The following is a 26,661-nucleotide window of genomic DNA, read 5'->3' as shown; positions in this document are numbered from 1 at the left end:
TGTCTAAAAAAAAAGTGCATAGTAACCTACATCAGCGTTCATTTATGACGAACATTAAAGGGACATATAATACGTCACCTAACACTCCCTTTCTTCTATACCTTTCTCTCTCCTTCAAATTAAATTCCCTCGCTAACTTAGTCTCCATTTCATTTATTCATTCCACTCTAATAAAAAATGACCCTAATTTGCGAAACATAAATTCTTGAAGCGAAGATTTTGTTGTTGTATTACTTGAAGAAAGCTTTCCTTAAGTTGCAATTTGTTGTTAGTGGGTGGCTTGCAATAACATCGTGGGCTAATAAATTACATGCACAAGTCGAATTTAAAGGGAAGGAGCAGCAAGACTTTTGTTATTGACATGATTTGATGTGAGAAAGACAACAATGGAACCCTAAAAAAAGTTAGAGGGGAAAGGGAATTAAATAAAGGAGGAAGATTGCCAAATTATTTGGAGGGAAAGTTTCCCACCAAAACAAAGAACCTATCAAAACGCTGCTTTTAAAAAGATAATAACGAAACCTTATTAACGGAAACATAATAGCAAGGTCACAATTAACTTACTATATAAACAACGTTACAATATGTAACTTCCAAAAAGAGGGGTTACAAGCCTACAACTTGAAAAAGCAACAGTAGAGGGACTAGAGGGTCACTATATAGAATTTTCCTATTAAATTTTATTCTCATGGTTTACCTGATAATTTGACCATAACATAACACAAAATGAGGAAGTTTTTTTTTTTGTTGGTCAAGATCCTAGCTCGTTTAAGTTGATTTCTTGTTTACTTTTGTACTTTTTTTTTTTCTGTTGTCAATTTGTGTTTATGCAATTCAATTCCAAGGTTTTTTTCCCCTATATATATATATAGGGGAGGGATCTGGTGAGAATAGGTTTATATGTGAGAACCCTATTATATATGAGAACAAATCTCAACCATTGGATACCTCATTATCCAACTGTTGAGATTGCTCACATAATAATGGCAAAAATGTAATTTACATTTATTTTTGTTTGGCTCATTTTGAGCCATAATTTTTTGTTCATTTATCAAATGAGCAACAATTCTTTAATTTTTTTTTTTACGTTATTTTTATTTTGTTGTTATTTTTTTGTTTTTTTTTCTCATTTATCAAATGAGCAACATTTATTTGTTCATTTATTAAATGAGCAAACAATATTTCTTTGTTTCTTTTTGCTCATTTATCAAATAAGCAACTATTCTTTGTTCATTTATCAAATGAGCAACATTTCTAAAACATTCAAACTAATATGAAACCTTGAACTTACTTACTATATCTGAAAATGTAAATAACTGTTGGACCATAAGAGACCAACCGTATACTAGTTTATATTATGCACTTCATTTTCTGCCTATTTTTGAAGTAGATGGTTCACAAGGATAAGTTAATACATATTGTTCTGCTCATATCCTTCACAAAAGAGCAAACTGAAATTAAAATGAGCAAACTAAATTAAAATGAGCAAAAACACATACAATAAAAATGCATAAATGAAAATGAACAAACTTATATCAAAATCTCATAAAATTGCTCCATACTATCATCACATAATACAAACTCATTAAACTCATTTTCGATAGCCGAAATCTTTCAATTTCACGTGAATGCGCACCATAATCGTCGTTGAGTGGAGCTCAAAAATGACATAATTGGTCAGAATTTTGAGCTTGATATCTTTGTTATTGATGTTGCAAAGTTAATAACAATTGTGTTAATGGCCATGTTGTTGATGGCGAACATAATCGTCGCCGATTGGAGCTCGAAGACGCAATTATTGACCTGAATTCGAGCTTAATTTCTTTGTTTTTAATGGCGTGAAAACGATGGTTATATGAGCACTGTACAAAGACGCCATGGTTGATTAGAACTTGAGCTTAATTTCTTTGAAATTAATGGCGTGAAGTTGATGATGTATACCGAACAATAGGTGAGAGGAGAGAGAAAGAGAGAAATGTGGAGGTGAAAGAGAGAAATAAGGGGGTTGGTTAAAATACTCTTTTGGTTTTGATATTTAGGGAATAATCACAGCCCTTAGATTTGAAAAATTCAAAGGTCTAGATATATATATATACACACACACACACACACACACACACACACACACACACACACAATATATGTATATATATATATGTGTGAACCACCTTATATGTGAGACCACATTCCTTATGTGAGAACAAATCTCAGCCATTAATCTTATTAAATCCAACAGTTGAGATTAATTACATAAACCTCCTTAAAATTGACTTCTCTCTCCTTAAAACTAAATTTCGTCTCCTTAAAACTGACTTCATCAATGACATCTAATTTAATGGCTCAACCTTGAAAATTTCTCTCTCCTCTTCTTAGCTTGTTCACAAGTACAGAAATTCCGTCAATTATTGAGGTATGTTCATTCCGTCAATTTCTTACTCCTCTTCTTAGCTTCTTGAATTTTTGTTGAAATTATTGAATTTCATGTTGTGATGATTATCGAATTTACTTTTGATTCAAAATTTTCATTACAATTATCGAATTACATGTTAATTTTCGAATTGCATTAATCATTGAATTGCATGTTTAATTGCATCATATCGACTTTTAACTTCAATTTCATCAAAAAAAAATCTGATTTTGTTCGATTTCCTGTGCGTTTCCTGTTTAATTTTTGTTCGGATTTTTTTCGACTTCTTGTGCGATTTCATGATCTGATTTTTTGTTCAATTTTTGTGAGATTTTATATGCCAATTTCATCGATTTTATATGGATTATTGGTGCATTTTTATGATACTTATGAATATCCTGATAGCGCATACAAGGTGTTTGATAAAATGCTTGTTAGAAATCTTGTGACTTGGTACTCTATTATCAATGAGTTTGTTTTGAATAAGTTCGTAGGTATTACTTCGAATACTTTTGATGCAAAAAATGAACTGCCCTTTGTTATTAGGAGTAGTCAGATTGGTGTGGCAGACGGGGGTAGTTGGGTTAATGTCTTAGTTGGTGGTATTCGAACAGATGAAGGACTTGCTGCAAGTCTGCCATGAGAACTTGCTAAGGGTTTAGCTGCTCAAACTGTAAGTTTCATTCCTTTTTTCTGCATTTCCTTGACCTTGTTATGTAAATTGGTGTCGATGTTTCATTAACAGTGTATGTATTGTGATTTTACTAAATCTTGTGTAGTTTTTTATTCAATTTGTACCAGAACTACAAAAGTAATGTTTTCGTTTTAGTCAATTTGTACCCCAAGTTTTACATCTCTGGTTTAGTTACTATTCTCTTGCGCTCTTTTCATAGTATTTCTTTGTTCCACTTTGGATAATTATATGTGAACACTGGAGTGTCCACTTTCCCTTAGATTGCAAGCTGCACCTTTTAATATCCATTCTCCTTGTAGTGTACATAGTAATATTGTTACATGTGGATGTTATCTACCATAAATCTTATTACGATGGATGGAAATGTTGTGCATCATCCTTTAGATGCATGTAGATAGTGCTACAAGCACAAAAGTGACACTGATTAGCACCTCAGGTGTAATTGAAAGTCTACTCATCAAGGGATTGCCATAAAGCCCATTCACATATCTGTGATTTTCCATATTGGGATAAGTTTGTGATTTGGGCATCAAATGGGCATCAAAAATATCAAAACAGAGAAATCAATAGCGAATGTTGACAACTGATGGAACCTCAGGTAGGTTGATAAAATTATCACTGAACAAAATCCCTTAAACATATGATAAACCTATTAGCTCAAATGGTAGAGCACTATGCAAATGCATAGGGGATGTAGGTTCAATTCCTACATAGGTTATCACTATAAACAAAATTAGTTAAAAAAAAATCAAATTTGTACTAAATTATATGAGCATAAAAATGGTTTGAAATGATTTATAACTATATAAACTTTGTTACAATTAAACTCTCATACAAACTTGTGTCTCCACATTACATAAATGAACCTACGTGGGATTCGAACCCACATCTTTTGTGCATTTGCACAATGCTCTACCCTTGAGCTAGTAGGCTAACGTATTTAAAACTTTCAAACACACTCACAAATGAGCATTAATTTGACAAAATGAGCAAGAATCATTTGCTCATTTGACAATAGAGCATTGAATTAATTTTCTCATTTGACAAATGAGCAAAAATTAATTGCTCATTTGACAAATTAGTAAAGAATAAATATTAATTTTTGACTAAATGAGCCAAAATTATCTGCTCATTTGACAAATGAGCATTAAATAGTTTGCTCATTTGATAAATGAACAAAGAACTGTTTTGCAATTTTATAACCTGTAATAGTGGGTGTCTTTTGTATTGTTTTCCCAATAGCCAAAAGAAATAAATTTCATTAACTACTCAAAATTTTCAAACTCTGCATTTTCACACTACCAACATGCTAATTGAGTGTAGTTTGCTCATTTCTTAGCTCATTTATGAAATGGACAACAATTAGTTTGCTCATTTGTCAAATAAGCAAATAATTAGTTACTCATTTGTAAAATATGCAAACATTTCTTTGATCATTTGGAAAATGAGCAATCGATATTTTTGCTCATTTAGTAAATGAGCAAATAGTTAGTTGCTAATTTAACAAATGAGCAAAAACTTAGTTGCTCATTTGTCAAATGAGCAAACATTTCTTTAATCATTCATTAAATCAACAAGCATTTCTTTGCTCATTTGTGAAATGAGCAACCATTAGTTTGCTCATTTGTCAAATAAGCAAATAATTAGTTACTCATTTGTAAAATAAGCAAACATTTCTTTGATCATTTGGGAAATGAGCAATCAAATTTTTGATCATTTGGGAAATGAGCAATCAATTTTGCACTCATTTAGCAAATGAGCAAATAGTTAGTTGAGCATATAATTAGTTGCTCATTTGTCAAATTGAGCAAATACTTAGATGCTAATTTAACATATGAGCAAAAACTTAGTTGCTCATTTGTCAAATGAGCAAATAGTTAGTTGCTCATTTGTCAAATGAGCAAACATTTCCTTAATCATTCATTAAATCAACAAGTATTTCTTTGCTCATTTCATCCACATGAGCAATCAACAAGCATATGATATTCTTGTCATAAGCAGAGTATCATCCACATTCATTCAAAAATCTAAATAATAACACAATGGAGTTATAGGAAGCCGACTCACAGATTCGCCACATAAGTTCATGTAGGTCTGAGGTTGTTTGTCCACTTGCCTCCATTAGCACAAATTGGTAAATGCACATGGATATCTATCCTCTTGTATGGGATTTTAGCTGATTTAGACACATCCTCTTTGTTGAGGATCCTCAAGGGAAAGAGGATGCTCAACAATCCTCATCTGGTGAAGGATTCACCATCTTGTCTTTTGTGCCAAGAGGATGTAGCAAAACAACAAAAACTCAACATTTGCAGCAATTTAGAAGAAAAAACAACAACGTTTTGTTAAATAAAAAGAAAAAGCACCTGTATGTTCATACACCAACGACAAGCAATAAAAAGGTATAGATATGGTGTGAGAGCAACATATATATGTTGTGTTATGAAAAGAATCAAGATAGCAACAAGCTGATAGAATTACGATTTCTTACAGTAGCAACATCTACTAGGATTAGGAAGCAACCAAAAAGTACTCATAGACAAAACACAGGATAGCTGTAATAATTTTGGCTTTCCTTACATCAGCAAGAATTAAGTCTATCTGTATAAGACTTATTAGAAGCTGCTTAACTTAGTAATTAGTACTAGCAATTTGATGAGACACTAAAGAGTAGCTGCATCGATAATACTCATCAGAGCATGGTCTGTTAAAAAAGTAGTAGGTTACTGTATTCTGAAAGTAGGAAATATCTCTGTCATTGCATAAGTATTGCAAACATTAGACCTCTTCCTTATTGGAGTTTTAATCTCATTGGAATACATTAATGCTGACATAATCTCAAACATTTAGCTTGATTTATCAAAGCCATCTTTGGTAATGATCTAATATGACCTGGGACAAGTTTGCAAGCAATATTTTTGAACCAAACATAGATTGGTCGAGAATTGAGCTCTTACCAATCATTGGTAATAATCATTGAAGGGAAGAGTTTTTCTATGATTGTGAACCACAATGGACTTTAGGAAGCATTGGTTATACATTTTTATCAGTACTACTCAATTTACTCTCAATGTAAGAACTCTCACTAGAGAGGCTTGCTTACATTATGAGGTTTTTCCCTTATCTTAGGCCTTAGGGACCATTTACCTTGCCTTAAGTGTCTGTTTTTTATGATTCAATCATTATTGAGCTTTAATACTGTATAATGGTAGCCTTTGGGAATGAAATGAAGGACTGGAGGTATTAACAACCAAGAAAATTCAAAATTTAGCTAGAAAAGGGTAAGACTTGGAGGGGATGATTTGACCATTGTACACTTATTTTAATCATGAACTAGATTTTGATCCTCTAAGAGGAAGAAATACATAGACAACATTTTGCACTTAAATACATGGCCACAGGAAACATTTTATAGTTATATGTACTCGACAGGCAACAAAGAGCTCGTACATTTTAAAAACTCATCCTTTTAATCAATTTCTTGCAATTATACTCTGATTTAGAGCTCTGAAATATTCACATTCAGATCCAACACCAGAAAACAAAAACACAAAAAACAAAAATGAAAGAAAACTAAAAAAAAAATCAGTGAGGCATTTCGTCGAATACCTTGTAAGCAGTCACAATTCTCAGCTTCTTTGCGTACAACATGAAGAACATAATCAATCAATCAATCGCCACCGTAGGAGACCCACTCAAAATTTTGAAAACCTCCTCACCTCGTTCTTTTGACTAGTATCCACTGCCCACCACGGCACCACCCTCCTCCAAACCCACACATAATCCCACCCACAAAGACCCACGTCCAGCCAACCACAACTAGTTTCCGCTTCAGGTTCAGTAGATTCGGCTTTAGAGAGCTCATTTTCTTGAAATTGGGGTTTCTGCAACGAGTTGATTTAGATTGATGAACACGACGATGTCGTATTCTTCGCGATGATGCAGAGTATAGAAGAGAGAGAAATGAGTGGAATTGCATGAAAAAGGATGAACATTTGATTGGAAATTGATGATTCCAGAACAATCTACTCCAACTCCCACCGTTGCCTCTGAATCAGATGCTTCCAGTTATAATTGATATGTAATTGTGGTCATTGGATGTAATTCATCCAACGGTTATAATGAGTGCTCACCTATAATATGGTTCTCACATAAGGGATGTGGTCTCATATGATCCCATTTCTATATATATATATATATATATATATGTATATATATCGGATCATGTGAGAACACATCCCTTATGTGAGAACCCCAACTTATGTGAGAATAAAACTAGACCTTTGAATTTTTTAAATCTAAGGACTGTGATTATTCCCTAAAAAATCAAAACCAAAAGAATATTTTAAACCAACCCCCTTATTTCTCTCTTTCACCTCCACATATCTTTCTTTTTCTCTCCTCACCTTCTCTTTCTCTCTCCTCTCACCTATTGTTCAGTATACATCATCAACTTCACGTCATTAATTTCAAAGAAATTAAGCTCAATTTCTAATCAACCATGACGTCTTTGTACTGTGATCATATCACCATCGTCTTTGCACTATTAAAAACAAGGAAATTAAGCTCGAATTCAGGTCGATATATAATTGCGTCTTCAAGCTCCAATCGGCGACGATTATATTTGCCAACAACATCGCCATTAACATCATTGTTATTAACTTTGCAACATCAATAACAAAGAAATCAAGCTCAAAATTCAGACCAATTATGTCATTTTCGAGCTCCACTCAACGAGGATTATGGTCGCGTGTTCCGGTGAAATTAAAAGATTTTGGCGATCGAAAATGAGTTTAATGAGTTTGTATTATGTGATGATAGTATGGAGCAATTTTCTGAGATTCTGATATAAGTTTGTTCATTTTCATTTATGCATTTTTATTGTATGTGTTTTTGCTCATTTTAATTTAGTTTGCTCATTTTAATTTCAGTTTGCTCTTTTGTGAAGGATATGAGCAGAACAAAATGTATTAAATCAACCTTGTGAACTATCTACTTCAAAAATAGGCAGAAAATGAAGTGCATAATATAAACTAGTATACAGTTGGTCTCTTATGGTCCAACAATTGTTTACATTTTCAGATATATTAAGTAAGTTCAAAGTTTCATATTAGTTTGAATGTTATAGAATTATTGCTTATTTGATAAATGAACAAAAAATATTTGCTCATTTGATAAATGAGCAAACAAAACAAAGAAATATTGTTTGCTCATTTAATAAATGAACAAAGAATTATTTTTCATTTAATAAATGAACAAAGAATTATTGACTTTTTAATTAACTTTCATGACTTTGACCAAGTTGAGAAATGCTAGAGTCAGAGAAGGGTCTTTGGGCTAGTTTGATTAAAACATAATAGCCATTGGGCTGATATCACGCCAATGCCTAATAATACATAGAGCGGATTAGAAAGCTAATGGATGATTTTAAATTTCAAAGTAGTGTTGGCGCCAAGAAGCATAATCGTACAACAGTTATGGGAGTTATTAGCCATAACCGTTCCATTTTGCATATAAATAGAGGTGCAAGGACAGAAAGAAGGACATCGACAAATAACTCAACAACAAGCATTTCATTTCTTTTAAGCTTTCTTCTTAGCTTTCGTAGTTTCCCTTGGCTTAGTAGCCAAGCTTATCACTTAGCATGTATTGAAGATCGTTCGTCTTTTCCAATTTTATGACCATGAAGGTAACCTCTCCTTCAACTTGTACAATTGTAGACCTGACTTTATCCTTTAATTAATGAAATGCATTTGTATCGTTTGTCATATATTTATCTACTCGTTTCTTTGAGCAATCTAACTTGTTTTACTTCTTTTGGACAAGCTTCCTTATTTGTTTGTTTTACGTTAGCAAGTTTATCAATATTTAAAACCGATAACTTGAGGGGAAGCCCTCTAATACTCTAGAACAAGATATAATATTTAAATTTTGGTAAAGAGCAATATTTACATCAACAACAATCATACCAATAAAATACATCATCAAATGTCTTCAAAAATAAGAAATACATCACAAATACAAATGAAAATTTAAAAAATGAAATTTAAAAGATTAAATGACCCATCATATCACCATGGCACCACCACCCACCCTCCAAACTCCAAAACGTGGAGGTCATGTGTGCAGGTGCAACTATAGACAAACCTGATCTCAAACTCACGATCCAACTGTTGAATTTGAAGACCTATGTGCCCCATCAAGCTGACCAATTTTCAGCACGATTTAATAATCGAAATTTCGGCAACAGTGTAATACTCCGTATTTTTATAAAATGTATTTTTAAGGGCTAAAGTATTTTAATTAAATATTTTAAAGAGCTAACGTATTTTAATTATTGAGTTTTATAAAAGTAAAATATATTTTGGGCTAAACGTTTATTAATTATTTGGTCTCATTTAAATAATCGTATGTAAACAATCCTTACATACTCCTACTGGACCTACCCATTTCTTTAACTAAACCCAATTCATTTATTTGAACCCTTGCGGGTCAAATATTCCATAACTTAAGCCCATTTATTGATTAAGCCCAAACTTAATCCCTATTTTTTACTCTATAAATATCCCCCAAAACCCCAAAAATTCCCACACAAAGAGACTCAAAAATTAGATTCTTGGGGTAAGTATTATTTTCTTTCTTTTCTTTTTCTTTCTTTTTCTTTTCTCCTTTTCTTATTTTCCTTTCTTTTTCTTTGTTGTTGGGACTTCATGCGTGAATGTCCCACGCAAGTCCACGCAACCCACCTTGCGGCCACCTCACGAAGCCGCCACATCACCACCAACGATCCTCCAGTTATCCACCCAACTCCCGCCGGCGGCAGTCCGGCCAGCCACCTAGGTCGACCACCGTGGAGGTCTTTTCTCCCTTCTTTCTCCTCCTGTTTTTAATTTATTTAATGTAGTATGTGTTTCGGTTGAAAATAATAAGACCTTCGGCTAGACCCTTTTCTGGGGTTGAAGACTGATCTCGGTCCAAGTTATGACTAGGTTGAGGGTTTCCTGCACATCAAACACACGTAAAACTGGCCTCGGGGGTTGTGCCGAGGAAGGCCCCTCCAATTCCGAAGTCAGTACAGTGTTAAAGAGATAAAGCTATGCAAGAGAATTAAATGCTTGAGGCTTAATGTGGATGACTGTAAAGAAAGACAATTAAAGGCTTTTATACCTTTGCTCAATGGATGAATTGTGCCTTAGACCAAGTGGGCTTGCCACGTTGGCTGGACCATTGACTGACTTAGCATTTGGACTGGAGAGTTGAACCTTGATTTTGGGCTTTTGTAATTAAAACATTTGGACCGGCCCAATTGGAGTGAATTGGACCCAAACAACTTGCCCCGAAACCTGATTCGGAAGCATGACGGGTCGGGTTTTGACTTGCAAAATGGAGGGAAGTAAATGATTTAATTAAAATTTGAACCTGGGTAGTTATTGAGGTAATAACATCCATTTAGAGAGTAATTAGGGAAGTTGAAAGGTTTAGTGGGTAGTTAATTAGGGAAGTGTTTAACGGTTGCCTTTAAGTGGAGTTAGTGGGGGGTTTTAGTGGCATGGACTCCTAAAATTCGTCTTCCTGAGAACCTTTTTAAGCCACTCGTCCCATTCTCTGTCCTCATTTCTTGCAAATTCTTCTTCCGTTCTTCGCTAATCGACCCTTGACAAAACACTTTCTTTTTTTCCGAATATTCTCTACATCCCCGTGCCTGAGACTGAAGTTCGTTGCCCCGAGCATATAGATCGGCGAATTCCGCGTCTGACAGAGGTAATTTTCTCCGAAACTTGTTCGGATTTCATTGATTTTTTAAAGCATCCCCTTTTTTCCCGATTTCTCGATTTCCCAGACAAAAATGGCTCAAGACCGAGGTAAGAGATTGGTAGTCGCTAATGAGGAAGAGAAAGAGGAAATTCCTCAATTGTTTCCTCGACGCAATCGACTACTTAGGCCGATGCCGCCATCGAGTAACTGGAACCCTCGTCCCAAGGTGGATACTGGGGCTTCTTCGAGCGAGGCTCCCATTTCTGCATTGTCGTTGACGTCGGTGCCTTTCCGAGGCTCAGAAGAGGCTAGCTTCTCCGGTAGTGGCTCGGCGACTGGACCGCAGGAGTTGCCAGCTAGAGCCACAAAGTGGGATAACCCTACCAAAATTTATGGGCTGATGACCACTGCTCCGTACGACTGGTAGGTCGATGGGAGTGCTCTCCATTGCCTTGCCAAAAAAATAGAAATCTTTTACAGCATTATGGAAGAGGACGGGTACTGGTGCCGAATTCCCATTGCTGGGGATAGAATTCATCGGCCTCCTCCTGGTTACATTGGGGTGTACACCAGGCAGCTGCAGTTCGGGCTCCGGTTTCCCCGCATGCCTTCGTCGTTAGCGTGCTAAACGGGTATAATATCTCGTTGTGCCAACTTACCCCAGCCAGCATCCAAAGGAGATGACCTTCCTTTGGGCGTGCATTTTCTACAGGTTTGAGCCGGGCATTCAAGTGTTTCAGAAGCTTCACAAGCTAGTGCCAAACCAACATTCAGATGAACATCACGACGCTAGCTGGTGGCGGATCGAGACTCAAAGAGGGTACCTCACCACCTGGCCGAATGACACTTCAGATAAGGACTGGCGAGGCCAGTGGATCTGGGTTCGGGCCCCTATTGAAGAGGGTCATCCAAACTACTTGGGGGATCGAGGTATCTGAGCCAGCCAGATCCTCATATGAGTAATATTGGGCCGGATGAGTTCAATGATGAAGAAGAGGAGTTGTTGACCCTTTTCGGCAAGAAGAGGAATCCGGGGGGCACTGGCCGAATGGCCCAAGTGCCAGCAACTTGGCTGCCCTGCTACCACTACATCTTCCAAGAGAAGATGCTCGCTACTGAAGGCCTCAGCCGATAGTACCAAGAGGGTAAGGAGTTCGGCTGGGGCTAAAGGTCTTTGTTTTTTCTTTCTGCTTTTATTGACTGTTTTCTTCGTTCTGACTAACCTTTTATTTTCGGATTTTCAGTGCTACATAAAGGAAAGTGTGGCATTGATTATAACAAGCTCGGCATCAACGCTGCTAAGCGAGTGACAAGGAACGCCCCTACCATCACTGATCCTTCGGCTCGGGCCCCCTCTTTACACAAGATAACGCTTGAAATAGTTAGCCTCCCTGAGTATTTAAAGCAGAAGTCCTGGTTCCGAAAGAGGGATCCCTTCTACCTCCTGGGCCCCGAAGAATAAGTTGCTGATGCTGCTGCTACTTTGTGGGCAGGAAACTTTGCTGGGGTTTCCGAACATAGCGTAGAGCCATCAACTTCTGCTGCTGATCCTCAAGTGCTTAACGCAAAAGACGAGTAATTGCTAAAGACTTCGGTAAGCCTCAACCTTTCTCTCCTTTCTTCCTTTTTCCCATTGCCTTGCTCTTTTTACTTAGCTTTTTCTTTGAATTTTTTCAAAAAATTTTCTTTGAATGTTCTAGCAAAGAAACCTCGGCCTGAGGAGGATAAACTGGAGGAAAAGGAAGAGAAGAGTCCTCCCCTCCCGAGGTTCGTGCCGAGGGAGACATTTTGATGAAGACTCCTCCCTCCGTCCCTCGGCACGTGGCCGACCTTTTACTGATGAGGTTCGGAGGGAAGTCGAATGCATTGCTCGTCCACCTTGAGGACGAGGTGCAAATTTTGAGAGAAGACCCAAGGGTCTTGGTGCTAATGGTCTGAAGGAGACCGAAGTAGAAGAAAAAGCTGAAGAGGCCAAGAACATTGATCTGCCTTCTACTTTGGCTGCTGAATCCTTCAAGACTTTTCAGTCTACAGAAATGGGGTTCGGTTCTGCCCCTTCGATGTCCGTTCTTGATGCTGCTAGGAACGTTCTTCTCTTTCATCGAACCTCAGCAATTGAGTTCTTTGGTGACCTGTCCGGCCTATCCGGTTTGGAGAAGGAGAAGATTTGGTCCCCTCGGGCCGCAGCTAGGGTATCTGAGCCCTTCGTGAGGGTTCTAGATCCATTTGTTGAAAATCAGAAGCTGCTGATGCAGGTAAACATGTTTATACTTAAGCTTTTTCACTTAAGATTTTTTTTCTTCTTCGTCTTCTTTTTCACTTAAGCTTTTTCACTTAAGTTTTTTTTATTTTATTTATTTTATTTTTTTATTTCGGCTATTGTTTTTACTTCGGCTGATGTACCTTTGAACCTTATAGGTCGTTCATAACCATTTTATGGCTATGGAAATGAATGAAGAGCTGAAGGCTAAGGCAAAAAAAAGCCGAAGAAGCTGAGTGCCGAGCCCAGCTTGCCGAGCTAAAGAGGCATAAGGCCAAAGAAGATGCCACTGCCCTCCGAGCTGATATGGACTCAATGGCTACCTGCTTCCATACTTTCAGCCAGGAAATGGAACAATCCATCTTCCCCTAGCTAGACGAGGGTCAGGCAATGATCCAAGAGTATGGGGTTGTTGACATCCCGAGCTTTAAGGCTTGCATTGAGCAAAAGATGCAAAGGGAGGCCGAGGCTTGGCAGCAGATGGCCGAGGAATTTACTGAGAAAGTTGCTCAGGCCGAAGCTGAGGCCAAGAAAAAGCAGTCCGAGCTTAAGCTGAAATTCTGCGACTAGAGGGCGAGCTGGATGCTCGGGACGTGGAGCTCTCTGAGGCTAAGCTGAAGCTGGGAGGTAAAGATGCCGAGCTTTCCCAGGCTCAGGCTGAATTGAATGGCGTCCGAGATCAATTGCAGATTCAGACTAAAGGGGTTGCTAGGGCTCAGGCTGATCTTGAGGCTGCCCAGAGGTTGCAAGTCAGAATCTACACCCAAGATCAATACGACGAGGGTTTTGACAACGACTTCAAGGTAGCTCGGCGCCTGGCTTTTCATGATAATCCGAGCATTAACTAGGATGCAGCTGAAGAGTGGTCGATGGATCCCAACCACCCAAATCTACACATAGCCCATGATGCTGAGGTTGCTTTCCTCGCTCGCCAGGCTAAAGCCGAGGCTCAAGCTGAGAGGGAAGCTAAAGAAGCCACGAAGAAAGAGCCTCAACCTGCTTCCTCTTTAGCTGGTGCTGGGACTTCCAAGGGCCTAGCTGCTCAGCATGATTCTGCTGATGCTGAAGCACAGGAATTCGGGCAGTCGTCCTCAGAGTCTTGCGGATCCACTTGTGCTTAACTACTATTTCTGTCGCATCTGCTTTTGCTTCAGCTTGCCTTGATTTGTAAAAACTCTTAATTTTGTTTACGTTAAGTAGTTATACATAGTTTGGTAGTTGTGTTTTCTGCTTATGGGCGGCTGCCGATGTAGATTTTCTTTGTACTTGACTTGAAATTCTCAATTTGAATTATTGATGCTTTGCCTTGCTTTTCTTTTCCATTGCCTTGCTTTCTTTGCTTAGCTTTTCTTAAATTTTGAAAAAAAATTCTAAGTGTTGAGCTTCGACTTGGAATTATTATTTAGCCGAGGACTTCTTGCCCCCCCCCAGAAATCTGAAGTTGTAATCTTCAGGTTTCTGAGGTACTTGCTTCAACTTTTTCAGTACAGCCGAGGCTTTGCCTTGGCAAAATTTTTGTAATAATTCAGATTGTGAAGTTTCTGCTCCTTTTCTTTTCTCTTATACTTTATTTTTGAAGGATCTGATTTCGTTGTTCAAAAGTCTTAGACTCCGAGAACAATATTCTCCTGATCCTTATAATTCATCCGAGGGAATGACTATCCAAAACACAATGCCAGGGAACTAATTCATCCAAAGTACATTGCCACTGGAGGGCGACACTTCGGGGGTGTAATCATTGTTCCCGGAACTGATTCATCCGAAGTACATTGTCGCTGGTGGGCGATACTTCGAGGGTGAAATCATTGTTCCTTGAATTGATTCATCCGAAGTACATTGTCGCTGGTGGGCGATATTTCGGGGGTGAAATTATTGTTCCTTGTTTGGAAGGTTTGACGACAATCCGAAGTACAATGCCTGCTAGGCTATACTTCGGACAGTGCCTAAGGGGAATCTAGTTTTTCAAAAAATGCAGAAGACAAAAATAAAAACTTGCTAAATTTATACAAATGGTGGCTCAAAGGCCCTTTATTAATTTAAAAAGATGTACTTACATAGATTGTTCTTCTCCGAAGGGCTTACACATGATATTTCTTAAGTACATCAGCATTCTAGTAATTCTTCAGCTCAGTTCCATCCAACTACCGAAGTCAGTATGTTCCAGGCTGAAGTTCATCATAAATTTCATAAGGGTCCCTCCCAAGTGGCTGAGAGTTTCCCATGAATGCGGCCTTTTTGCACAGCTGCAGCATTCCGAAGGACATGATCCCCAATTTTGAGAAGGCTTGCGTGGACTCTTCGGTTGTAAAATTTGCTGATTCTTTGCTTGTATGCAGCCATTTTGTCTCGGGCCGAATCTCTAACCTCTTCTAGAAAGTCAAGGGATTCTTTCATGAGTTGCTCGTTTTCTTCGGCCGAGAAGAGATTTACTCGCAGACTTTCTGTGCCGATTTCAACTCCAGTGGAAGAACAGATTCGGATCCATACACCATTTTAAAAGGTGAATGTCTCGTTGCCTCTTTTTCAGTCCTTCGAAATGACTAGAGGGTTCCACGAAGTTCCTCTATCCATTTAGACTTTTAACCTTCAACTCTCTTCTTGAGAGCGTTGAGAATCTGATTGTTTGCAGCTTCGGCTTGACCATTACTCTGCGGATGACATACTGCAAAATATGCCAACTTGATGCCGAACTGATCAGTGTACCGCCTTAGCGGCAAATTATCAATAACTGCCTCCCATGATCGAAGACAAAGACCTTTGGAATTCCAAAGCGAGTGATAATATTCTACCAGATGTACTTCCTGACAGTTTGTTCTGTGATGTTCGAGGCTGTTTCGGCCTCAATCCATTTGCTGAAATAATTAATGCCGACTATCAGCCATCTTTTTTGATACGGAGCATCGGGAAATAGCCCTAAGATATCCAACCCCCATTAAGCAAATGGAAGTGGGTTCAAGATAGGCTGAAGATCTCAGGCTGGCTGATGGATGACTAGTGCGAATTTTTGACATTTTTCGCATTTTCTGACCATCTCCTTAGCGTCTAAGATCATGGTGGGCCAATAATACCCAGCCCTCAGTGCCTTGTGGGCTAAAGCTTTCCCCCCGATATGGTTTCCACAAATGCTGAGGTGGATCTCCCGAATGATGTAGTCAACATCTGTTGGTACCACACATTTAATTAATGGGGCTGAGATGGATTTTTTCAGCAGCTCTCCTCTGAGGATGATGAACCTTGAGCTGATTCTCTTCAGTTTGGAGGCTAAGTTTCTGTCTTCGGGAATTTCTCCCTGAAGCTTGTAAGCTAAGATGGGGTCCATCCAGCTCGACTTTCGTCCACACTTCTTTCTCAGCGCACATCTACATATACAAATCGGTTTACTCAGTTAGAGTTGAACTTGCAAGTTTGGAGAGTGCGTCGGCTTGTGCGTTCTGACCCCTTGGGATTAACTCGACTTCAAGGGTTTTCAGCTTCGTAATGACTGTTTTGATCTTTGCAAGGTAAGCTATCATTGAGGGCTCTTTGGCCTCATATTCACCTCGGATCTGATTTGCGACGAGCTGAGAGTCTGTATTTAAACAAACATGCTCGGCTTCCAATGCTATGCACAGCTCTAAGCCAACAATTGCTGCTTCATATTCGGCTTCATTATTTGAAGCTTTGAATGACAATTTTAGTGCATATTCAAAGGACTTGCCTTCGGACGAGGTTATGACTACCCCTGCCCCTGAACCATTTACGGTGGAAGATCCATCCGTGAAAACAGTCCACACTTTCTTTTCCTCGTCTAGTGTCTCTTGATAAGAACACTCGGCCAGGAAGTCCGCCAAGGCCTGGGCTTTGATGGCTGCTCTCGGCTGGTAGCTAATGCTAAACTTAGTGAGCCCAAAGGCCCACTTTGCTAGCCTACTAGATTTTTCAACTTTGTCGAGGACTTTTTCCAGCTGCTGATTAGTCAAGACCACTATTTGATGGCAATCAAAATAGGGCCTCAACTTTCGAGCGGCTACCACTACTGCATATACAACTTTTTCAAGTAGGGGGTAGCGAGTCTCGGCATCCTTCAGAATGTGGCTGACGAAGTAGGTCGGCTGCTAAACTTTTTCTTCTTCCCTTAGCAAAAACGCGCTTATAGTGGTCGGGCTAACTGCCACATATAAGTACAAAGTTCCTCCTTCAGCTGGGCGTGCCAGCGTCGGGAGTTGAGCCAGATGTTCACGGAGTTGCTTAAAGGCCTCTTTTTTCTCGTCTTCCCAGATGGGCTCTTTAGATTTTGGGAGTTTCAATGCTTTGAAGAAGGGCAATCCCTTGTTCGAGGCTTTGGAGATGAATCTGGACAGGGTTACCATTCTCCCGATGAGACTCTGAACGTCTCTCTTTGTTCTTGGCTCGGGAAGATCGAGCGCTGCCTGCATTTTGGTGGGATTAGCATCAATCCCCCTTTTGCTGACCATGAAGCCAAGGAACTTGCCTGACTTCACGCTGAAGACACACTTCTTCGGATTGAGCTTCATTTGATGCTTTTTGAGGGTAGTGAAGGTTTCGGCCAGGTCCGTGACATGGTCTTTATCCTTTTTGCTTTTGACGATCGAATCGTCAACATAGACATCCATGTTACGGCCTTTTTGCTCGGCGAAGACCTGATCAACCAGCCTTTGATATGTTCCCCCCGCATTTTTCATTTCGAAGGGCATCATTTTATAATTATACACCTCGGCGCTTGTAACGAAGGTCGTTTTTTCTCGATCGTCGGGATGCATGAAGATCTGATGATACCCCGAGAATGTGTCCATGAAACTAAGCAGGGCATGCCCACTTGTCGAGTCGACTAACTGATCGATCCTCGGCAAGGGATAAAAGTCCTTCGAAGAGGCCTTATTTAGGTCCGTAAAGTCGACGCAAATCCTCTAGGTGCCATTTGCCTTCTGAACCATCACCACATTAGCTAGCCATTCCGGATACTGGTAGGGTTTAATGAAACCTGCATCTAGGAGTTTTTTTTTACCTAGGCTGCGATGTCTTGGTTCTTGTTTGCGGAGTAATTCCACTTCTTTTTCTTAATCGATCAACATGTAGGATCGACGTTAAGCTTATGGAAGATGAGGTTCGGGTCGATCCCGGGCATGTCTGCTGCTGAGAAAGCGAACACATCTTTGTTATCCCGAAGGAGTTGGATAAGTTTAACGCAGACGCTCGGATCGAGTCCGAGCCCGATGTTGACACATTTTTTGGTATCCCCTTTGGTCAACTCTATTGATTCAGTATGATGGTCCAGCTCCATTTCTTTGGCGGTGGACTCTTCACAATCCGGCCTGCTGTTAATATCAACATGGTTCCTAGACTTTGGCTGGTGCTCTGAGTCCTTCGGCTCAGATTTGGAACCAGCTTTTTCTTTCCCCAAAGATTTATCTCGTTTTGGGGTGCCTTGGGCCGAAGCACTTAAGCCTTTAGGCTTCTTTGTGCATCGGTCCTTTTCCCTTTCTTCCTCATCATCCCTGTCGCCGCCGCGACTTTTGGATGGCTCGAGGTAATTACATCTCCGGGCCTCTTGGCTACCCTGAATTCTTTCGGAGTGTCCCTCGTCCGAGACATATATCATCATCTAATGGTATGTTGAGACAACTCCTTGAATCTCTTGAATTATGGGTCTCCCCATAATCACGTTGTACACAGACGGAATGTCCACGAACAAAAACTCGGCCATGATATTCCGAGCTGCTTGGTCTTTGCCGATGATGACAGGAAGAGAAATTTTCCCGTCAGGATATGTTGAAGAACCATTGAATCCAGATATCGGGTAGGGTACTGGAGTCAGGTGCTTGGTTTCCAACTTCAGCTGGTCGAATGCCCCGAAAGAGGATATTCGCACCACTTCCACCATCGACAAGAGTTCGCCAGACGTTGTGGTTCACGATGCCCGTAATGATTACCAGCAGGTCATCATGGGGGAAGCCACCCCCTGGTAGTCTTCGGCTGTGAACGTGATATTCGGAACCGGAGACTGGGGTACTCGAATGTCAGCGTGATTTACTTGATGGGTCAAGCCCCTCAAGTGGAGTTTTAATGCTTTTCGAGAGTATATTCCTCCAAAAATGACAAGGATATCAGGATTGTCTTTGCCTTGCGGCTTGTCCTTTTTCCGGGGGAAATCCAGTTCTTGCCGAATCTCGGCTCTTTTCCCTTCGCGTCAGTCTGCGGGATATTTTTTAATTTAACCTTTTCGGACCATATACTCAATCTAATCCCTTAGCTAGATACAGTCTTCGGTGTGATGCCCAGGAGATTCGTTGAATTCACACTATCGGTCCTTGTTTTTCTGCTGATGCCACGATGGTAGTGGCCTCGGCTTTTTATACTTCCCCTCGTCCTTAGTTATGCTGTAGATTTTAGAACGTGGAAGGGCGAGAGGAGTGTACGATTCATATCTCCCCATGAATGGGGTTTTTTCTTTCTTCGGCTCAGGAGCCGAGGACTGTTGTGAGGCTTTCGCCTTCCCTTTCCTCTGGTCCTGGCCTTCAAAATGTTGTCCTTTCGCCTTCCCAGTCCCGGATTGGGACTGAGATTTGGTTTTGTTCCATTCTTCGGCTTGGATGTATTTATCCGAGGCATCTAGAGCTTCCTCCAAGGTCTGCGGTGGATGCATGACCACGAAGTCAAGGAACTTTCCAGCTTGCAAGGCCTTGTGTAGTGCGAAAACGGCTAGCGGCCCTTGGTCCAGACTTGTTATTCTGGACGACTCGCTGCTGAAGCGAGTCATATAGTCTAAGAGGCTCTCGTCCTCCCCTTGTTGCAGCCTCATCAGTTCTGCAGTCGTTTTCTCTCGGCAGTTCGCCGTAGAAAACTTACTCTTAAATTTGTTGGAAAGGTCTTTCCAACCAGTTATTGATCCTTCCTTCACTCCCTTACTGATCCATGCTTGTGCAACACCCTTGAGAGTGGTTGGGAAATACTTGCACCAGGTTGCCTCGAACTTAGGGTTAAGGTACATGGGCCCCTCATAAGAGGCAATGTGGTCCATCGGGTCCGAAGTTCCATCATAAGTGATGTGCGTCGGGATTTTCACCGTTGGAACATGCTCCTCCAGAATCAAGCTTTGGAAGGGTGAGCTAGTAGGAACCATTACGGCCTTTCCTTTGTGTCTAGCCGATAGGACCTCGCTTTTCCCTCTCAAAGAGGTGGAAGTGGCTTTTGTACCTGGCTGTGACGACTCGGGATAGGGCTCAGTTCCCTTTGGGTAGGTGAGGCGACTATGCACGCTCACTTCCCTTGAGCCAAGACATTCGTGAACGTTTAGGCGAGCAGGCTTTTGCCACGCGGAGGTGGTATTGCTGCTTTTGTAGCCCTAGGAGTCTCGGGTTTTGGAATTTTCAAAGAACTGGGGGTTCTTTTTCCTTTCCCATTCGGTCCTCCAAGTGTCCTCCTCCCATTTATCCCCAAGCTCCTTGAAGGATAAAGCCCGTCCACTTTTCTCTTGGCCGGTCCTCTTTCTCAGGTTTCTTGGCGGAAGAGGTGAGTGATCACGGGGTGGTGGAAAGTTACCTCCTTGGGCCTTCATGAGGTCCATGAAGACCGCGACAGCACGTGCCACTTCCTCCGCAGAGGGCCCCGTTTGAGGAGTTGTTCTCGGTTGAGACCGAGAATGGAAGCTTCGAGGAGGACTCTTTGCATTGGACTGACTCGATCGATATGAGTTAGTCGGCTAACGAGTATGATGGGATGGTAACCTCTCCGGCGCTACCCTTTCCGGGGAAGAGGGAGCTTTCAAAGAGGTGGAAGAAGGTTCCAGTGATGGTAGAGCAAGTGGATTCCTTCTCACCGGAATTGGACCTTTCCTCGAAGAGGAAGAGTCGTTCTTCTTAGTACTCTTTCCACTCTTAGTCATTTTTGCTAAGATTGGTCGATTTTTGGCTTGCTTTTGATATCTTTCCCCACAGACGGCGCCAAAATGTTTCGGTTGAAAACAATAGGACCTTCTGCTAGGCCCTCTTTTGGGGTTGAAGACTGATCTTGGTCCAAGTTATGACTGGGCCGAGGGTTTCCTGCACAGCAAACACACGTAAAATTGGCCTCAGGGGTTGTGCCGAGGAAGGCCCCTCCGATGCCAAAGTCAGTACAGTGTTAAAAAGAGAAAGTTATGCAAGAGAATTAATTGCTTAAGGCTTAATGTGGATGACTGTAAAGAAAGAAATTGAAGGCTTTTATACCTTTGCTCAATGGATAAATTGGGCCTTAGACCAAGTGGGCTTGCCACGTTAACTGAACCATTGACTGACTTGGCATTTGGATTGGAGAGTTGAACCTTGCTTTTGAGCTTTTGTAATTAAAACATTTGTTTCGGTTGAAAACAATAACACCTTTGGCTAGGCCCTTTTTTGGGGTTAAAGACTAATCTCGGTCCAAGTTATGACTAGGCCGAGGGTTTCCTGCACAGCAAACACACGTAAAATTGGCCTCGGGGGTTTTGCCGAGGAAGGCCCCTCCGATGCCAAAGTCAGTACAGTGTTAAAGAGAGAAAGTTATATAAGAGGATTAATTGCTTGAGGCTTAATGTGGATGACTGTAAAGAAAGACAATTGAAGGCTTTTATACCTTTGCACAATGGATGAATTGGACCTTAGACCTAGTGGGCTTGCCACGTTGACTGGACCATTGGCTGACTTGGCATTTGGACTGGAGAGTTGAACCTTGCTTTTGGGCTTTTGTAATTAAAACATTTGTTTCGGTTGACAACAATAGGACTTTCGGCTAGCCCCTTTTTTGAGGTTGAAGGCTGATCTCGGTCCAAGTTATGACTAGGCCGAGGGTTTCCTGCACAACAAACACACGTAAAACTAGCCTCGGGGGTTGTGCCGAGGAAGGCCCTTCAGATGCCAAAGTCAGTACAGTGTTAAAGAGAGAAAATTATGCAAGAGAATTAATTGCTTGAGACTTAATGTGGATGATTGTAAAGAAAGACAATTGAAGGCTTTTATACCTTTACTCAATGGATTAATTGGTCCTTAGACCAAGTGGGCTTGCCACGTTGACTGGAGCATTGACTGACTTGGCATTTGGACTGGAGAGTTGAACCTTGCTTTTGGGCTTTTGTAATTAAAACATTTGGACCGACCTAATTGGAGTGAATTGGACCCAAATAGTATGTATTTTGGGTTTTGATTTTAATTGTTGAAATATAATTAGTATGTTTTATAATTGTGTTTTGATTATTAAAGAGTATAAATTTTAGATTATAAAGTGTTTAAATTTCAGATTTTATAAAGTACTAAAAGTTAGGGTTTTAATTATAAAAGAGTTAATTTTTAGGGTTCTAACTTGCAATTAATTTGGGGTTTTATATATTTATTGATTGTAAGTGATTATAAAGCTTAAAGACTATATTTTTATGGAGTTTTTATGAAATTAATATTGCTGGAATTTTATTTAAAACACTACTAATATGTTTTTATAAAGAGAGTTTAATTACCCATAAGTAGAGAAGGTTTTAATTGTTTTTAATATAATTTTAGATTTATTTGAGGGGTTTAAACCTTAAAAAGTATGTTGGAATTTTTATATAAGCACTATAATTATGTTTTTACTTTGTGGTTTTATTTACCCACTTAAAGAAAGAGCTTTAAGGGTTTTAAACCAAAATTTCAGCTTATTAGAGAGGTTTTAAAGTGTTTAAAAATTACTGGAAATTTGTGTAATCAAGAGAGTAATTGAGTTTATGTATTTGGTATTGTAGGAGACTTAAAGGTTGAGTAATTTCTAGCATTGTAGCTAGTTGAAAAGATGATTTGAGGTACGTATGTGCGTAGGATATGTTGATTATGTGTAGTACCATGTTAGGAAGTTAAATTTGGTATCAAGAATGAGATTAATATCATGTTAAGTTATTGTTGTGATACTTGGAATGATTGATCTATTACCCATGTCTTATATGTAAGCATGTGAGTACGTTGAAATTATTACTATGAGCTCGATACTAGTTGAACGAGACTGAATCATCTATATTATTTATTATTCATTATCAAGAAAGTATGAATTTATTAAGCAAGATTTATATATGTTTAAAAGAGCTAAATTTATATTTAGTGAGCATGATTCATGATTTTATTCTCACCCATTTATTATTAGAGTTGAGTCAAGAAAGTTAGTTTATTTATTTACTCACCCACATAGTTGAGGTCGAGTCAAGAAGGTTAGTTTATTATTAATTAGGACTAATAATGATGTCTCCTAGTTTATAATGCTTCCATTTCTAAATTATATGAGTTGCGATCATATTTGTATAAGTTAGAATGGTTTAGAGTCAATTTGGCTTAGTTCGTAATTGAGTTAAATTAAGTGATGATAGAGAGTCTTTGTTATCCTAGGCTTTACATTTAGTCAAATAATTATAATCGTGGTAATCAAGGTCAATTGTATGTCGTAGCTAATAGACTAAATCAAGTAAGAGTTATTTAATGGAATGGTTCGTTGTGTCGTCGATAGTAGTTCTGCTTATTTTAGTTTTAGCTGTTTAGTACTATCCTTAAACAAACCCCCCCTCCCCATTTTAATGTAAATATGTAAACAAATGTATTGTATGTAGAATTGTCGTAGTATAATGTAATTTAGTTAAACTTTGGATTTTGGAATTAATGAGTCTCCTCGTGGGATCGACCCTTGCTTACCCTTTTACTAGTTGTTAATATTTTTGAAGGTTAAGTTAGGAAAATAAATATTTAATTTTATACGGTAAACGACACGTATCAAATTTTGAAGTTTATTACTCACTCACATAAGTTGAGATTGAGTCAAGGAAGTTATTAGTGCTTTTATGCACCAAGGTAGTAATCGTGCAATTTTGTGCACAAAACTAGGCAAGGAACCTTAATTAAAATAAATAGTATGTGCTCACTAATTAATTCTAGAATGAAATGGAAGTATGTGTTGAATGTTGTTCTTGATTGATTGGTTGGAGTCATCACAAGTTAAATTGGTAAATCACGTAAAGTGTAAGAGGATACGCACCAAAACTCTTGGAACGTATATACCTTGAGGATGAACATATGGGGGGGAGTTATTGGATTTTATATTTAACCATAGTTTCTACAGGAGTACAGGACGCTGTACTTTCTTTTATTATTAATGCGCTAGAATTCCGTCACAATATGACATAGTAGGTGCCAATTGGGGTAGCTCCCTGATTGGAAGCTCCATGTTTAATGGGCAATTTTTAAGGAAGGAAACCCGTTCGATGCGTTATCCAAAGCTATATATTAATAAATTAAAGTAGATTCATGAGTCAAAGGTAAGTTGACTTGTGTTGTATGGCAAGCATGTTTTATTTATTTATTTATTGTCTATTGCTAGGATATTCATGTTAGTGTGATTATTCCTATAAGTGTATATGTATTCAACTTTTGTTGATTCGTACTTTGTTGTTTGTGTGTTGGCTTTTCTTTGGATTGATCCTACTATGACCCATTTTATATGATGAGTAGTAAGGTTGAAATAAAGAGAAGTACAGGTAGAATGAGCATATCATATCAAGCATGATGGGATTGAGCGAAGAGGGTTATGTGTTTCTTTGTTTATTGTTTATTGTATTAAATTATTTATGTTATCGTTGACACTAATATTAATCATTGTTTTAATATTTAAGTTTAGTTTTTAAGGGCCTTTATTGGTTCCAGGTTATTTGTTTAATGTAAATTGGTTTTAAAGTTTGAGTTTGTTTTATTAAACCTTATTCTATTCGAGTTTTTGAAAGTTAGTCTTCCGCTGTGTGACTTTGAAAATAGTCTTAGCTGTTATCACGGTGGCGGTAATATTCTGGTTATTTCCTGAAAAAGAGTTTTATTTAGAGTAAGAGAGTATTTTAAAAGAAAGGAATTTCCAGGGTATTACAAACAGACCTCGATATATAGAAGAGCTAGTGAGAAGAGAGAAAAATAGAGACTCAATAACTTAAAGATACGAGTGAAGAGAGAAAATATATATGAGAGATAGAGGAGAATAGGAGTAAGGATGTGACATAAATAGGAGTGAAGGGCGCGACACCTAGTGAAGGAGTAAATGAGTGATATTGGTTAGAGTTTTTTAATTTTAATTTTGGATATGATATCCTAAACCTGATTTATTTCGATTTTCTTGAATCGGATATCCGATCTGTATTTGATTTCGAATCAAATATCCATAATTTTCGGAACGGATGTAGATCGATTTTTCAGTTTTTTGAATAGTTTTGCTTAGCCTAAATATTAGAAATTCGATTTTCTTAATTTAATCTATGATGTCTTTCTTTTAAGTATCTTAATTTAATGAATGAAAATATAATATGAAATATGAAATTAAGTATATTAATTTAATTTGTAATATAATTGTTTCCTCTATTGTCATAAAATATATGACTTTTGTTTTTTGTTTTTTCTTTCCTACTACTTCTAGTCTTTTTTCACCTAACCTCATTCTTCTAACATTGTTCACTATCAAACAACTATCAATTTACTATTACTTGAGTTACTATTACTTTTTTTTTTTTTTGACAAGAGCAAATGTATTCATAAAATCAGAGTTTACAACCTACAGAACAAGAAATTAAACTTAAAATATGGCTTTTAACACTAAAGCCGTTACAACAACTTTTGAGACTAAAGATGAAAATAAACTTGAATTGGCCGGAAAAGTCGCAGATTAGGAACTCCTTACAAACCAAGGAGCAAAAACATACTACATGTTATAGGGAGAGTCTAAAATCCACCTCTATAAAACGGGATATTCACCGCTTTCTTTTTCTTTACTACCGTCCTCTTATCACCTTTCCTTTTTCTTTTACTTCTCTTTCTCCGTCATAAATTTATTTCCTTACCCATCTTCTTCAAGAGAGATTTTGACAAAATTAGATTACACTAATTTTTAATTGATTTTTTTTTCGTTTTAATGTACAAGGATGATGATATGTGGTAGATCTCTTTGTAAGAAGACATATAAAATCCATTTTCAATTTCATTCTCGGTTAGTTAGAGTATTTTATTAATTAACACCGCACTAAAATTATTATAATATTATCTCGTGTATTCATTCAAGTATTTTTTTATAATAAATCTTGGTGGAGATAAGCATATATATAGTGCATAAGATTTATTATCATAAACTAATTATCACATAACTTATAGTAAATAAAATTGAGAGATCTCATGAAAATACATTTCAACATCATAGACTTTTTCGGAAAAAAATTTATAGAACGGAAAGTAAATGCAATAATAAATTTAAAAGTTAAGTGATTGAAACATGTATGCCATGAAAAATAACAAAAGTCCGTTGATCAACGAACAACTACTATCACTTTTACTATTACGTTTGTCACAAGCTGTCACTGAACAAGAAAAGGCAAAAGCCTTACAACTTGTTTGGATACAAATTTAGGAAGGAAGGGTAGGGAAGGGAGAGAAGAGAAGATATCCTCGTGGATTCATTAAGTGATCCCAATCTAGTTTCGTCGTCATTGCATTTTATGTCGATTTGAATATCAATGGAACACCAAAAGAACTTTATTTAATTGCAAAATATTTA

General features: G+C 38.4%; 1 protein-coding gene across 1 annotated transcript; it reads right to left on the bottom strand.

Moving 5' to 3' along the window:
• Positions 1–19,414: 19,414 nt before the first annotated feature.
• On the bottom strand, positions 19,415–20,236 carry LOC110719915. Its single transcript, XM_021898897.1, has one exon. It carries the CDS (start codon positions 20,234–20,236, stop codon positions 19,415–19,417), a length of 822 nt encoding a protein of 273 aa, XP_021754589.1.
• Positions 20,237–26,661: the final 6,425 nt, after the last annotated feature.

This window comes from Chenopodium quinoa, unplaced genomic scaffold, assembly GCF_001683475.1.
Source record: "Chenopodium quinoa cultivar QQ74 unplaced genomic scaffold, ASM168347v1, whole genome shotgun sequence".
In the NCBI taxonomy this organism is placed as follows: Eukaryota; Viridiplantae; Streptophyta; class Magnoliopsida; order Caryophyllales; family Amaranthaceae; genus Chenopodium; species Chenopodium quinoa.
Note: the sequence above shows the minus strand (reverse complement) of the source record. Positions and strands in the feature narration are given on the sequence as shown.

Coding starts and splice junctions, on each gene's coding strand:
- LOC110719915 (XM_021898897.1), bottom strand. CDS start 20,236: ATGGTTCCTACTAGCTCACCCTTCCAAAGCTTGATTCTGGAGGAGCAT.